The sequence below is a fragment of the Cavia porcellus genome, unplaced genomic scaffold, assembly GCF_034190915.1.
Source record: "Cavia porcellus strain 051 isolate PalLab524CR breed Dunkin Hartley unplaced genomic scaffold, mCavPor4.1 scaffold_17, whole genome shotgun sequence".
In the NCBI taxonomy this organism is placed as follows: Eukaryota; Metazoa; Chordata; class Mammalia; order Rodentia; family Caviidae; genus Cavia; species Cavia porcellus.
The window spans coordinates 12860050-12876917 of record NW_026947500.1 but is presented as its reverse complement, the minus strand read 5'-3'; the positions used below and the strand labels follow the sequence as shown (position 1 = coordinate 12876917).

Below are 16868 nucleotides of genomic sequence, written 5' to 3'. Positions count from 1 at the left end.
AGGTTATCAAACCTATGAGACTAGAGGTTTTTGAAATAAGTGTTGATGATCTTTGGTATTTCTACAGAGTCTGTAGTAACTTTGCCTTTTTCACTCCTTATTGCATGAATTTGAGCTTTTTCTTCCCTTTTTAAAATAAAGCTGGTGAAGGGACTTATCAATTTTATTTATTCTTTCAAAGAACCAACTCTTTGATTCACTGATTATTTGGATTGTTTTCTCAGCTTGAAACCATACTCATACGTGAAATAAATCAAATTCACATGTCTAAATACCAAATAGTTTCCCTAGTGTAAGAAATGGTAAGAACACATAAAAGTATGTGGTAATCATGATTCTCCATTATATTGCTTTGAAGCCTTATAATGTTTTCATTCATTAATTGGAATGGTTTTATTCTGGGTTGTTTGATTTTATTGTCTGTGATGGTATGAACAGCTATTTTGAAGAAAACAAAACATTATAATAGCTAGTGCTGGTTTAATATCATCTTGTTTTGAAGTCCCATCAAGCTTTTGTTCTTCTGTCTCCATCGGTTTTATCATGTTGTATCTTATTGGATTTTACTATATGTGATAGTATAAACAAAATATTTATAGACATAATATAGAAACCATTGTTCATTTTCTGTTAGTTGGTTCTAAATGCCCTGTAATACTTTCATTCTCTTGAGTGGTTTTACACTATCTTATTATGTTTGATGCTATAGTATACGAAGATATACTCAAATATTTCAAGGAAAGAGACACTATGGTAACTACTGTTATGTCAGGTTATCTTGTGGTGAAATACTATGTTGCTTAAATTGTTCTGTTCTGACCTGTTATGTTCTCTTTTACCTTAATCTCCTTTTTTTTTAATAAAAAAAATCATTCTGAGGGGCTCTTTGCTCTTGATTCTCATCATAGATCTGGCTAAAAGCTCCCAACATTAACCACATCACTGCCTCTACATCAGACTGCCCTGAAATTTCTCCTCTCAGATTAATTAGTCTACCACATTTTGTCTCAGTCTCAGGCAGCCTCTGGACAAATCAAAACGCAGACAAGCTTTCTGCTAAACTGTAACATATGTAGTCTGTAATCTAACAACAAATGCAGTCCAACCCACTAATCCTAATCTTAAAGGGTGGCATTTCTTTCAGCATTCCAGTCATCTGAGCTCTAACCAGGATCTTCCAGTCATCTGAGCTCTAACTGATCTTCCAAAGTTCAGTTTACAGCATTCCAGGCTGCTTCTTCAGTCAGTAGTATCTCCAAACCTTCCCAAACTTTTTTTACAAGTCAGTTCCAAAGTCTCTTGAGCCACATGGTCATGTGATATCACAGTAATGACCCCACTTCTCTGGTAACAAAATCTTAGTTGTTTCTTCCTTGCTGAGACAAAATTAACACACCCAAAGGTAAAAGAGGAGCGGATTATTTCAGCTCACAGTTTGTACGGTTTTCTTTCCATAACCAGTTTATTCCCAAGCAAGGTGGCATGACAGAGGGGCTGACAGAGGAAAAATAGTCCATGGCAAGAAGGCGGCAGCAGCAGCAGCAGCAGCAGCAAGCCTGATTTCTGTCTTTCCCTTTAGTTCCATCTGGGCCACAAGCTTGATGATTGGTGCCACCTATTCCCAGGGCAGGTTTTCCATTTACCACATCCAGAATTATGATAATTCTAATCAGTGAACTAATTTAGTACCCACCACACTTACTCCCAGAATCATACACTCTAGATCAGCCAACTGAAAAGCCTCACCTATGAGCACATGAGGCTTTGGGGGTAGGGGGAAATCTAAAAGTCCTAACACCAAGTAGGTGCTCAGTATGCATTAGCTAATGTAATAAAAAGGGCTTTGTTCAAGTGTCCTGATATATTTTGTCTAAATTGCATACCCCCATTATGCCCTATAGTGTGTGTGTCACACACTAGGTGCCAAATGACTGTTAATACAATGAATGAAAAATGTGTATCTACTGTGTATTTTTGTGCTAATGAGCAAGAGCTAAAGATGCTATGTGCTCCAATTTATGGTGCTCAAAGTATAATCGGGACTCAGAAAAATAAGGAGTTTAGCAAGTGCCACGATAGTGAAAAATCCAATGCTAATGAAGCTCATACAGGTTAGAGAAAGGTGACAGCATGGGAAGACTACCCAGACAGGAGGACAGATGTGTGAAGGTTGATAGTAAGAGACTATAAAGAAAAGGAAAGAAATTTAGCTGGGCCAGAATTTCCATTGTAAGATGCATGTGTGTGTAAGATGAGGCTGGAGATGAGGTCACTTCATAAGGACTTTTTAAATCATGTTAGGGGATTCATGGTGAGCCACAGGGGAGTTGCAATGGGGAAGGGTGATGTGCTCAGATTTGGGATTTAGAAAAGTCACTTTGGCTGAGATGTAGAGACTGTATCAGAGAGAGCAGTGAGAGAGGATAGGAGGGCAGTGCGGGGCGGGTGAAGCTTCTGTGGTCAGTTCTCCATTTGATGGTAAACTCTTTGTGGACAATATGTAATAATCATGTTTTAAGTGTTGCTGAAGGGACTCCACTTTACTAGTGTTCATAACTCCACTTTACTAGTGTTCATAACTCAAAAAGTAAGAATAGAAAAGTGCCCGTTACAACAGACAAGGTAAAACATGTTGGTGACACATGTATGCATATATGTCTGAAAGACACGCTTGCACATATCTGTCTTTTTAACTGAGCCATCATTCCCTGGATTTAGGTCACGTGGTTTTTCATGTTGCATAATATATCTAGGAATGATCAATTTAATCTTGTCTTCTTGAGTTTGTTCAAGGGCTGGTAAAAGAGTTAAAAAAAATAAATGAAGGATGGCATGAATGGCAAAAAAAGTCATTTGAAAAGTTACATTTGATTCTCTACAGTTGAGTAAATAAAAATATTTTATTAAGCCCTTTGGTCATCAGATTATATACCTACCTTGTGTATAGCACTTGTTATTAACCATGGTTTCATTTTTCTTTTGATACAATGAAAATAGTAAAAGAATTTTAAAAGAACATGAAAGGACTTCATGAAATTGTACTACAGTTAACTAAATCAAAATTTAATACTATAAACTAATTCAGTAGTGAAAATGTTCTAATTTTTGTAGTTGACGTCATTCTTATCCTTGATTTACAATACAATGACACTTTTAAAACATTTTGAATATGTGAGAAAATACTATATGACAAATCTGCCAAATAAAAGGAAGCAAAAATTGGATGGCTTCTGATTTAGGTTATACATGAAATTTAGTTGTGTTTTGAACAGACAAGTAAAATAAATGATGGGTGATATTATTTTTGCTGATTCCTGCATATGGTGTTTACGCTTCTAAAGTTTATGTTCTTTGATGATTCATTAACATTAATGTATATAGTGAATTTAATCATTGATTCGACAACAAATGTCATGTTTATAAATTTTCATATATTTAAAGTTTACATCATCTTCTTAAAGGATTGATTTAAATGTTGATTTATCTATAGCAATCTTAAATTTAAACATTCTTTGTTAATTATTATCCTTATGGTTGCTTCATTAAAAACTGGTGTTCAGAAGAAAAGAGGGTCTATGATTTTGTATCTGGATGTTTTAAATAGACTGACACAATATTCTGTGTGAAACCAAAGATTTTGTCATTTTACAGTGAGAATGAGCTGAGAGGAAAGAATGTTAATCGATTGTCAGGTTGGTATTTGGCCCACAATCATTTTCTGTTTTTTTCTTAAGTACATCTCTAATGCTGCATCCAGAGATTTGGCTCAGATGTCAGGAATAATGATCTTCATTATAATGGTAGACCTTGATGAAGGTTCTATATAAAAATAAAAGCAGAAAAAAGAAAAAGAATAAAAACCACTCATAGTACTTTACATATACAGACATGTAGCACCATCTACTGGATTAGAGTAAGTGAAGAAAGTCTGTAAAATGTCTTTCCACTAGCAAAAGTGTGAACCTCTGAATATAAAAGCTTCTTAAAGGATTGGCTTCCCCCATTAAAAAACCTTTTTGGACTATTTTCCTGGTAGGTGAAAATACTTGATCAAAAGGACCTTCGTTCCTCTTTGTCCTAGGTTCTAGGTGACAGTCATAGAAAAACTGTCAGCTGTTATTTACAGTCACTCTTTTCCAACAACTTATCACACACATGTGCACACACCACTCTGCTCAATTCAGTAATAATACACACACATCCTATTGTACTCACATCAATTACATTATGCTTTTTACAAAGCAATGGTTGTCACTGGCAATATAAATTTTGCAATTGTGTATGAGGAGGATATGAGAAAGTATAGTTAGATAAGTCTTTCCTCCATGGTTCCCTTGAATTAGAAAAATATTCTTTTAAAATACAGTTTGGCCCCTCATCATTAGGAGAAATACGTCCGTAAGGATAATCTGTTTGTTAATCCAGCAACTATAAATTAATAAATTACTATGTGCCAATAGCAAAGACAAATTAAATAAAAGCAACCGTGACATCAAAAACTTTGCATAGTCTTTGGCTGTGGATTCAAGGCTCCTTTACAAGGACTTGCAACTCTTTTTCCTTAATAGTGCACAACAGCTAGTTTTCTGATGGAATATTGTGAAGTGTACAAATTTTCAAAATGTTATAGATATTGGTCAAGACATTCTTCTCTAGGAACACTTGCTGTGTAGGTAAGGAAATTGTGAAATAAGACAATTATAGGATCTCTTCTGACATTATTTCTTCATACTTCATTAGACGTCATTATCTGCTTTATAATACATTGTAATAAGATGCATTTCCTTAGGTGGTAGTAAGTACCTAAGCAATAGAAGTGTACTTCTGATGTACACCTTGTAGTCGGGGACAATCTTGGAGGTATCTACTAATTCTGAGGTTATATAAATGCTCTAAATCTAATCACATAAAACTATATAATTATTATATAAAGGAGATCTGAATAATGGGGACATTTATCATATTTGTGTAGTGAGACAACATAATAAAAGTTACGGTTGTTTCTTTTTTCCTTTTTTTCCTTTTGTCTTTTTGAGACAGAGTTTAACTAAACAGTTCAGGCTTTCTCTGAACTCACTTTGTAGCCTGTGTTAGCCTTAAACTCAAAGCGATTTTCCTGACTCAAACTCCACTGTGCTGAGATTGCAGGCATGCACTACCATGCCCAGTGTAACTCTTCTTAAACTGTTCTGTATATTCACTAGAATTTCAATGAAAATTCTTAACACCTTGCCCCTTTAAAAACAAAACAAAACTTGGAAACTTGATCTCAGTTTAAAAATTCATTTGAAAATGTGCTTTAGATAAACTGAATAATAGATAGGATTGTGGTGATACATAGTACATTTGACCCTACCATGTTAAAAAGCTATACTACTCTAAAAAGTGTGGTACTTCTGTAGAGATAAAGAAATCAATGAAATACCAAATACAGTTTTGCATATATGACAGTGTAATATACATAAAGGATCCATTTTAAATAAAGGGAGAGAATATTTGATCTATTACCATTTGCTTTTTAAAAAGTTGTAAATATACTTCCTTTTATACATTAATTCAAATTTCATGTAAATTTAAATTTTACTTAAGAGTATATAATTATACAAACTATTGTAGTCAGGGGTTGTACACAGAGAACAACTAGGATTAGGACATGGATTTTATATTTTTATAATGGTCACCGGAAGTTAACACAGGAAAATGCAGGAAGTATATCTGCAACACCAAAGACATAGATTATTTAGTCAAGAGCCTAAACCCCACGGCAATGTCCCACAGGAGTCCAGAAAAAAATCCAGAGCTCAGGGCAATGCTTCCTACTAGTCCAACTGGAGGCCCAGAGCCCACAAGAAGGACTCACGCCTCTTTTACGAATCCGTGCCAGGAAGACACAAGGATCAGCGGTGGAAGCTGGAAAGTCTATGCCAGCAGGATGAAGGAGCTGTGCTAGTGGGATGAGGGTTCTACACTGGAGCTGAGAAGTCACACTCACAACAAAGACCAGGGCTGTCCTGAAAGGCACCATAGCTGTCCTCAGCAACACGGAGGCCCGAGCTCCTCCTCCAACAAGCACAGTCGGGTACCTGTCAGGAAGCCAGCTTGACGAGTTCATCCTGGAGACCAAGCAGCACATGTCTTCCCCTCCAGAGCCAGGAAACAATGCTCGATGTGAGCACCAAAGCTTCTCCAGGAGAACCAACAGCTCAGACAGTAACTCGTGGGAGAACCCACAATGCCTCCTTAACGCCTCAATTCTCAACACCTCCCTTCTTCTCTACCTATTTATCCTGGCAACCCTCCTCAGGTGGAGCATCTTCGTTCAATACCATGCTGATGTAATCCAGCTGGCATTAAGTTGACCACCAGTTCTCAATCCATAACATAAATGATGAAAAAATTATTGGAGGCCATTTTTGTAGTTTTTTGTGAAAGGTCTTCCTGAGTGTAGCATAAAACTTAAAGGTCATCAGTGAAAAGATTTACAGATACAAGTGTACAAAATTTAAAACTCAATTTCTATATTTACTCTCTCAATGGATTTTAACTGAGTACTTTTCAGGTTGTAGGAACCCTGTAGTTTCTCAGTAGAGGGTGAACCCTATTCTTATGCATCTTAATGTCGAAAATTAAGATAGAAAGAAGATAAAAAAAAAACCTTTCACTGAGCCCAGTATTCACTGAGCCAGGAGTTCAAGTAGAGCTGTGCTGGGCAACACAGTGAGATGTCTGATAGAAAGATAGAAAATAAATAAACAAGAAAATATAAACATGATTACTAATGCGGAGCGTTGTTTGGGTATAATTGCTCAAGTTCCTCTGAGCTTGTAGATAAACTGAAGAATAATGTACTCCTGATGAATAATATAGAACAGAGCATCAAGAAAGGAAAATGTCCCAGCTTTGGTGAACTCTATCTATCTATCTATCTATCTATCTATCTATTTATCTGTCTATCTCTTGCCAGGCCACAGAATACCTCTTCCCACCAGGCTTCACCTCATAACATCACACCCAGCTATAAACCCATCATTGGACTAATCCAGGGGTGAGGATTACACATTCATGATCCAATTACATCTCCAAAACCCCACCTATGAGCACATGAAGTTTTGGTGAAAATTTTAGATATAAACTACAACAGTCACTTCCCCTCTGTTTTCTTTCCCCAACCCCTCAACTCCCGCCAAACCATGAGGCAAATATGATTAGACAAAAACAAACTGGACATTTTACACAACACAAGACTGGTATTTATCAGTGGTATCAAGGTAAGTAAAAGATAAGGAAAATCTCAGAATTTGCCACAGACCAAGGGAGATGAAGGAGACATAAGAACAAAATGTAAAGTGGTATGCTGGAGTGGATCCTAGGATAGAAAAACAGTCAGGAAGGAACCGGGAAATCTGGAGCTTATTTTATAAAAATATATCAACATAGACTCCTTTGACCTATGCTCTATGATAATGTGGAGTTAACCTTAGGGGAAATGGAAGCTAGGCAAGGAATACACAGACACCGTACTATCTTTACAACTTTTATGGAGGTCCAAAATTAACCCAAAATAAAAAGTGTTTTGGAAGACTTGTATAAACATATTTATAATAGCTTTATTCATGATTGCTCCCAAATGCAAACAATAAAAATAAACTCTTGGTACATAACACAATATACATAGATGAGCACCAAACAAACCATATTAAATGAAGAAAAACAACTTACATTAAATAAGTATGTACTTATAACACCCTGAGCCCAATCAGGAGAGAAACCACACAATGATTTAATAAGGAAAGTTCAACTCAGCTGCTTGAGCGGTGGAAGCAGGAGGATTACTGAGCCCAGGAGTTCAAGGAGAGCTGTGCTGGGCAACACACTGAGATGTCTGAAAATGAAAACAGAAACGAACAAAAAAAGTAGAAACAAAACCAATAAAAAGTTAATTATCATAGGATTGGAATAAAAAGTTTGCTATTAAGAAGTGAGGAAAATTCTGAAGAATACGGAAAGAGCTGTCACTAGCTGTGAAGCTGAAACAGAGTACCAAGAACACAGCTCTTGGGCTCATTGGCTGTCACGGATATTTTGGTGCCAGTGGAACTGCCAGAAATCTGTTCTCCGAGGTGATGGCAAATGCATTAATGGGAAATGTCTCACTGGAAAGCACTGTGTTACAAAACTGCCCAAGCTGAGAGGGGTGAGGTTCTGAGAAAAGCGGCTGGGATGACCTTTTGCAATACAGACTTTTCACTATGGAGACTCAAAAATCTATCACTCCAGCAAACACAACAGCCAAAAGAGGATTTGTTCAAATCCTCTTTTAAAAAAACTATACCCAGTCTTGAAGGAATTTTATTGTGACTAAATTGCACTGAGCCACCCAAGTGATCTTTAATGTATAAGACAAATTCATTTAAATTGCAGAAACTTATGGCCTTTAGGGAAGTGTTAAGTGAACACTTGTAACGATATAACAAAAGATAAAATCTTTTCATAATATTTATTTGTATAAATGATTCTGATATTCTATTCATATTTTTCTCTCCATGTTAGCAAAACATATTTGCCAATTAGTAGGATCAATTGTTCTTAGATATTTTTCTAGTACCAGAGATAACTGTGGAGAGCTGGATACATTTATTTCAACTCATCACTAATTTTAGTTAAAAATTATGATTTGGTAAAGCCTCCATGTTGGGAGCCACCACATTGCCGAGCCGCCGCATATAGCGATCATGCGGCCTGTGGTAAAGAGCAAAGCCTGAGTTAGATTACCCCTCCCATCGAGCACGTTAGTTTCCTGCTTACCGCGTAAACAACCCGCTCAATAATATGTTAGCCAATCAGCTTGCCTTGCTTACTTTAATATGATTGGACACTGTATCCGTATATATACTGGTGCCACCCCTGGGGGGAAGTAGAAGCCCGGAAGGAGCCGCGGAGAGCGGACCGGTAGAGGCTTCGGAGCGAAGCCCGGAAGGAGCCGCGGAGAGCGGACCGGTAGAGGCTTCGGAGCGAAGCACGGAAGGAGCCGCGGGGAGCGGACCAGAGGAGGCTTCGGCTGGGAGCGATCCCAGGGCAGGCTGTACGGAGAGAAAATAAAAGAAAAGGTTGTCCACTGCCAGACTTTGTCGTGTGTCCTTCCTGCCGGCCGGGAGCGACATCGACATTTGGTGGCCTGCACGGGGAACAACTGATCACCCCCGAGACGTGGTAGTGGACAACGTTCCTTGATACAGCACTGCGAGACAGGTGAGCAGGGGATAAACCTGGGCCCTGGGTGGCGCGCACCTACAGGGTTTTTAGACTCCCCTCAGGCTCACGCGTAAGTGGCGGATTTTTGGGCCTCACGCGGTGAGTAACATATTAAATATGGGTAATGTACCGAGTAACGACACCCAGCCCTTGGTACAGGTCCTCCGGAAGCTCTTAAAGTCCAGAGACCTCAAGGTGGGACGCAAAACGCTGGAGAGCTTTTTTGAGGAGATTGATAGTTTCGCTCCCTGGTTCTTGCCCACAGGGCACTTAAACCTGCTCTCGTGGGAGAAGTTGGGCAGGGATCTTTCTCTAGCGGAAAGGGAGGGCGGGGCTTCGGTCTTCGCTCGGCCACTGTGGGAAATGATATATGCATGCTTGAAGAGCGAGGGTGGTTGCAGGGAAGGTTCTCAAGAGCTCATTAAAGTGCGTAGGGCATTCGAACAGGCCCAGTCAGGGAGCTCCCGGGAGGGGTCCGTCAAAGGAGACAAAGATATAAAGGAGGAAGACGGGGCTCAGGCCTCGGAGTCGTCTGACTCCGAGAACGAGGAAGGCTTAGACAACGATGAGACCAAGGAGCCTAGATGCCAAGAATTGCGCTCCGCTCAACTTGGTCTGCGGAGGAGTAGAGAGCTCCTGAGCGCCCCCTGGCGCGAGAGGGAGGCGAAGCCTTCCGCCCCACCTTGGGAGCTGTTCCCGGAAGCGATCCCTCGCCACGAGGCGGCCGCGTGGGAGCTCCCTCCCCTTTCGCCAGAACAGGAAGTGATGCACAAGCCCCCATTTTCCGCCCAATCACGGCCGCCGTCTTATGCTCCGCCGCCGGCGGGTCGGTATTTTTACAGGCGGCTTTGGCAGGGGGGACGTTTGTCTCATGAGGTACATCCACCACCTGGGATAGATAGTGGCCCCTACGGGATATTTCCTGTACAAGTAGCTATGGGCCAGGGACGTAATGCATGGGAGCCTTTTGAGATAAAGCAGATTAGAGAACTTAAAAATGCAGTTACAACCTTTGGGCCGACTGCGCCTTACACCATTGCCATGCTGGAGAACCTGTCTTCTGGGCCCCTCACCCCTGCGGACTGGATTCAGCTGGCAAAGGCGTGTCTGCCCTCGGGTAGTTACCTGGATTGGCGAGCCTGGTACACAGAGTTCTCTGCCGAGCAGGCTGAGAAAAACGCCGGTCGAGGAAATGGGAGCTGGGGATTTAGCTTAGCGGCATAAGCGCCTGCCTTGTAAGCAGGCAATCGCCAGTTCGATCCCTGGTACCAATAAAAAAAAAAAAAAAATGAAAAAGATAAAAATAAAAAATAAAAAATAAAAAACAAAAAGGGGGAGTAAGCCAAGGCCTGCCTCCAAAGGCGCGGTTATCTATGGCATGACAATGGATGGGCCCGGATCCGGTAATCAGCTGGAACCGAGGCGCGGTTTGTGTTTTTCTGCAGGAATCGGGACGAGAACCACTGTGGGTACCGGAGAGACTGACACGGGTGACAAAGCCCTCGACTGAAGATCAGACCTGCCCTACCGGAGATCCATCACAGACCAACCAACAAGATGAATAGAAATAGCGGTAGCCCGAAATGGACAAGAAGATCCTCAGGCATATGCATGGCTCGCTCGCCTAGCCTACAACCGAGTCTAGGGACGGTGAGCTTCCCACACTCCTCCTCTAAAAAATTATGATATAGCAGGGTAGATGAGTCAATGACGGGTAAGAGCATGCCTCCCCAGCATGACTCAACCTAAGACAGGCCCTACCCCATACCGCACGAAAGCCGCTGAATTACTAGGTTCCGCCCAAACCAAATGTCGCCCCGGGGGGATCATGCGGAGCGACATGAGTGTATGCCTGTGTGCATCCAGGTTCCGTCCGGTTCCTTCCTGGGCCTGGAAAAAGGACGAGGGCCTCGGGGCCTCGGCAGACTCGGGGACGGCCGACCCGGGCCGACGCCGAGAGCCCTTGGTGGCCCTCCTATCAGGGCATAGGCCTCTACACTCAATTCAGGACGGGCTGCGATGCGTAGACTTATTTAAAATAAAAAAGGGGGAGATGTTGGGAGCCACCACATTGCCGAGCCACCGCATATAGCGATCATGCGGCCTGTGGTAAAGAGCAAAGCCTGAGTTAGATTACCCCTCCCATCGAGCACGTTAGTTTCCTGCTTACCGCGTAAACAACCCGCTCAATAATATGTTAGCCAATCAGCTTGCCTTGCTTACTTTAATATGATTGGACACTGTATCCGTATATATACTGGTGCCACCCCTGGGGGGAAGTAGAAGCCCGGAAGGAGCCGCGGAGAGCGGACCGGTAGAGGCTTTGGAGCGAAGCCCGGAAGGAGCCGCGGAGAGCGGACCGGTAGAGGCTTCGGAGCAAAGCACGGAAGGAGCTGCGGGGAGCGGACCAGAGGAGGCTTCGGCTGGGAGCGATCCCAGGGCAGGCTGTACGGAGAGAAAATAAAAGAAAAGGTTGTCCACTGCCAGACTTTGTCGTGTGTCCTTCCTGCCGGCCGGGAGCGACATCGACACCTCCATGTTGGATATACATGAAAAGTGTGAATATTATTTGTTTAGGTGTCCAGTAGCCCCTGGAGAAAACTAGATAACCTACAAAGGAGATTAATTTCAATATACCTACAGATGCCAGATATATCTGAAGTTTTAACTTACGATCTATTGTACTAATGTTTTTGACTTAGAGTATTAGCCAGATAAAACAGCACCAAGATTCCACAAGTTTTTTAAAAAGTTTCACAAAGAAAAAGGCTTTTTAAATATAAGATTAAAAGCTATGCAATCTTAAATTCCTATAGTGTCAAACAGTCTACGAAACATATTTCTTTCAAAGAACTTTCACAAACCCTATAAAACATTGGGCTGAACTTTTATTCCAATTTTATAGCTTTGAAGAGGAATCAGTGATGTTCAAAAAAAATGTATTAGAAAGACAGAAGAGAGAGAAATGAATTATAAGGAGTTGGCTCATTATAGAGACTTAGTCCCAAGATGAACAATTTGGTCTCTGCAAACACATGACAGCCAACGAGGTACTATCATGCTTTGGTTACCACACGAGTTAATATTCTAGGATTCCCTCCTTGGATAAAAATCTGTAGAGATTAATACTTTAAATCACCTTTAGATTACTTATAGTAGCTAAAATAAACTAAATGCTATGTAAATAGTTGTTATACTGTATTGTGAAAATAAGTACATTCTAGAATTGATGACATACAGTATTTTAAACATGTTAACTGCAGCACTGTTTAAAAAGTTATAAGTGACTGATGAAATGGTGGATTTTAAGCCTGCATTAAAATACAAAGGTAACGTAAATGTGCTAACATGGAAACATGGCCACGACTGTTACCTGAAAAAAATGAATTTGCAGAATATTTATAACGTGATTCTACTTTTGTAGGACGAAATCTGATGTCTGTATATATTTATAGCTTAGAAATACGCTAGTAGAGGACACACCAAACAGTATAAATTCTTGGGAAGGACTGCGTTGGTGTTTAACTCCGAATGAATTCAAGAATAGTTATCTTTTAGAACTTGTAGAATCTTAAGAGTGAGAACTAATTTCATGTAGGATGCTGTGGTGATGAGGTGGGGTGTCATTTTAAGTTAGAATTGTAGAATTTGGAAAATGCATGGATATTTCATGTAGAATTAAACATCATATAACTGTCATCCTTAAATTCCAGAAATAAAATCCTTGAAATATTGGACATGGAATTTTTTGGCAGGAGTTGAGCTGGCAGACTTAAGTATTTGGTGATGAAATGTCATAAAGTCTGTGATTTACCTTAAAATTCAAGGGGTGATCAAAAATACATGGTGTTTAAATTAAAAAGTTGTAGTAAAAGACAAATTGCCATTAATCTGTCTCAAAACACTCCCTCCACTTCTAAAACACTTATCCTATCATTCTTGTTATTTTCTGAAGCAATTTTGAAAGTTTAGTTTGGTGAACATCTTTAAAGGAGGTGTGATTATAAATACTATAAATGCTACTGCTAAGTGCTGTTATCCAGCACTGTGATTTCTAGTTCTTCTCTGAAGTCGAAACGACCATGAAGATAAACGTTTTGAAGCTGTACAGGACATCAAAGCAGTCACACATCACAACTAAAGACATGAAAGAAGACTTTCAGAACTGCTCCAAAAAGAGCCGAGACGTGGGAACCCTATGTTTGAAGCGAGGGGAGTATTTTGAGGATTAGTGATACCGTGTCTTTCACTGTAATAACTTTTACAATTTAAACATTTACTGTAGCTTTTAATCACACCTTATATATCAGCAAAAGATAGGTTAAATTAATACGTCAAATATGAATGTTAAATCAAGGTGATATATGCATGCCCTCTTTATACATCGCTTTATATTTTTATGTACATTTAAATTGTGTTAGTTATTAGATACGAAAAATTAATTCATGCTCACAATTCTTACTTAGCCACTTCACCTCAGGGAGTTTCAATTTATCTAGAAACTTAAGAGTGGCGTTTGTCCCTTCTAGGCCTGACACACAACACACACACTAACCCAAATGCCTACCCAGCCCAAGCAGGTAAATTCAAACTTGTGAACTGGCGAAAAGGGGGCGCCCGTCTTTCATCAATGTACGTTCTGTTACCCAGCCTATTTCGAGAAAAGGAAAAATACTTCTATGTAAAAGTCTGCATCTTTATCTTTTTGAGACAGGGTCTCTCTATGCAGTTCAGGCCGGCTTTGGGCTAACTTTGTAGCGCAGGCTGGTCTCGAACTCGCAACGAGCCTCCGGCCTCAGCCTCCCGAGCGCTGGGATTACAGGCGTGAGCCACCAAGCCAGCCAACACATCTTTAAACCCTAACCCTGAGGTTCCGACGCCGGCCGGAGGACCCCTGGATGGAGCTCCACTTGGAAAGAAACAGGTTTATTATCCTTGTTAGCTCTCCTTTACCGCAGGCAGTTGGGAGAGCTGCGTAGCGAGCTCCACCTAGGGACCTAGGGACCTAGGGATCCTCGGCCGGCACCGGGAACACAGATTCTATACCCTTTGGGAGAGTTGGGCGCGACCCGATCAGCCTTTAGGTTGAAAATTGATGCCGCCGGCTTTTCGGATAATTTCCGCACCGAGAAGTTAACTGTTACCGGGAAAGCGCCATAAAAATCCTCCAACAGGAAGTGGGGAATTCTCAACCGGAAGTTCCGCCTATTTGCTTGAGAGCTTGCTGTTGGGTAACTAAGGACGCGAGGCGGTTGCTGAGCTCTGGTGGCAGCTTGTGGGTGCCTCAACTAGACTCGGGTCTCGCCCGCCAGACGAGAAACTTTTGTTTTTCTCTCTAGCTGGAGTTCTCCACCTGTTTGCCATGAGTAACGAGTTCCTGGCGGAGCTGCATTGGGAGGATGGATTTGCCCTCCCAGTGGCCAACGAAGAAAACAAATTGCTGGAAGATCAGGTAAAGATGACCAGGATCTGTTGAATGTGTTTTCTGATTGGCCGGGCCACTACAGCCCCTTTATTTCTGTCCCCCTTTTTTTTGTTTTTGTCTTTTGTTTGTTTTGTTTTTTGTACCGGGAATCGAACTCAGGACCTGTCACTTGCTAGGCAGGCGCTTATGCCGCTGAGCTATATTCCCAGCACCCTTTATTCTGTTTAATGCTCCCTTGAGCCAAGTCCCTCCTCTGTCACTTTGCCTGGCCTTTTGGGAAATTGGTAAGCATTTTAAAATTTTATTCAAACAGTAGTTGGTTTCAGAGTTATAAAACCTGAGTCCTTATTCCCCTCTCACTTATTCCACGTACTCATTTCTAGCCCTTTGGTCTGGGGAGGAAATGCTGCCAAGCTACCTCTTTCTTTCCTTGAAATTAAACACTGTTTGGAAAGGGATTTTGGAGGTTTGCATAGCAACAGTTATTTGCATATGTTTGTAAACAAAACACGTTCTAGTTGATATTTCTTTGTGAGTTTCTGCCTATGATATTTAAAGCTGAAAGTGAGTTGAAATGTTTTTGTGCAGTTTAGAACTTTCTGAGCGAGGATCAAGTTGTCATAGACTGATAAAAAATATTTTGCATTGTAAGGACAAACTCCCATCAACTACAGTTGGTAGCGCTTGAATTTTCTGAGCTCCCACAAAAACTGACCGTTCAGCTTAGTTGACAGCATTGGAAGACTTCTCAAGTCTGCATCTCCGAACTTGTCCAAACTTAATCCAGCACACCAGTTCCAAAGTGATCTGAACCTTATAGTCATGGTCAGGCATACTCACTGAAATGATCCTTACAACTTGGTACCAATTTTCTGTGTTGGCTTTCTATTATTATTGCAAAAAGAATAACAATTTATTTTAATTTTTGGTCTTTTTGAGATAGGGTCTCACTATGCAGTTCAGGCTAGCCTTGGGCTCATTTGGTAACCCAGGCTGGTCTCAAACTTGCAACAATCCTCCTGCCTCAGCCTCCCAGGTGCTGGGATTACAGGAGTGCACCACTGTGCTCAGCGAGAACAACAGTTTGAAGAGAGGTGGTTTGCTTTGGCTTATGATTTCAGAGATTTCAGTCCATAGTCAGCTGGTCCTATTAGATTTAGCACTGTGGTGTGGCAGAAATATTATAGCAGAAGAATGTGGTAGGGTAAAGCCCTTCTGCTCACGGAGGCCAGCAAGAAGGAAAAGGAGAAGGAGAAGAAGAGATAGACAGAGATCAGGGACCCCATATGGATCTTCAAAGGTACATGTTCATGACCTATTTCTCCTAACAAAACCTCACCTCCTAATAGCCTGTTCAGCTGTGAATTCATCAATGGATGAATTAATCAATTATGAGATAACACCCTCATTTAGACCCCACTTCTGAACATTGGTGCATTAGGGTATCAAGCCTTCAACACATGAACTTTCAGGGAACATTTTAGATACAAATAATAACATCTATTTTTAGAAAACAGTATAAAGGCACTGCTTTATATTTAGATTCACGGGAAACACCAACATCTTATATAGATAAAATAGATAGCCTTACATACCTTCATTATTAAGTCATAGGAATAAAGAAATTAATAATAAATCATCTTAATACATTAAAATTATGGAAAAGTAAACATAAGAGGGATTTTTTAAAATTAGTACCAGGGATCGAACTCATGAATGCCTGCTTGCAAGGCAGGTGCTTATGCCACTGAGCTAAATCCCCAGCCCCTACATAAGAGGGATTTAAATCTCAAAAAAAAAAAATAAATGAAATAGCTAATATAAAATACATATATAAAAATCTATGTGATAAATATTACCTAATAATGCTAAAAGCTAATATTTAATATAATTCACAAGTTTAGTAAAATATAGGACATAAATAAGTTAGCATATTTTCCTAGATAAAAATTTTAGTATTTTCTTCCACATTTCAGTGGCAGGTCCCATAACTTTGGAGATGTGGTTTGATTATGAGAAAATATATTTTTGACTTGTTGAGTATTTATACTTCTTTGAGGCATGTCTTTTAACGTTCTGAGAAACTATCTTATGATTCCCCAGAGGTTTATTTTGCTTGTTTAATGGTCATACTGTTTTGTTTCTATTAGGGGTTCTAATATGAGGACAAAATGTATTAAGAAAGAGAGTC

The 16868-nt window shown here is 40.3% G+C and overlaps 1 protein-coding gene and 1 long non-coding RNA gene across 2 annotated transcripts in view; one reads left to right on the top strand and one right to left on the bottom strand.

The window, feature by feature from the left end:
* Positions 1-10902: 10902 nt before the first annotated feature.
* On the bottom strand, positions 10903-14417 carry LOC134470843 (uncharacterized). The gene is made up of 3 exons (XR_010040005.1): positions 14379-14417; positions 13820-13903; positions 10903-11697 (listed from the first exon to the last, which is right to left on the bottom strand). It is a non-coding gene; the product is annotated as an uncharacterized LOC134470843 (long non-coding RNA).
* A 48-nt stretch (positions 14418-14465) lies between these two features.
* Positions 14466-16868, top strand: part of Ccdc39 (coiled-coil domain 39 molecular ruler complex subunit) — a 44264-nt gene continuing 41861 nt past the window's right edge. The window contains exon 1 of the mRNA XM_063227241.1: positions 14466-14704. Within this exon, the coding sequence (XP_063083311.1) occupies positions 14615-14704 (90 nt within the window). The 5' untranslated portion in view covers positions 14466-14614. The remainder of the gene's footprint in view (positions 14705-16868) is intronic.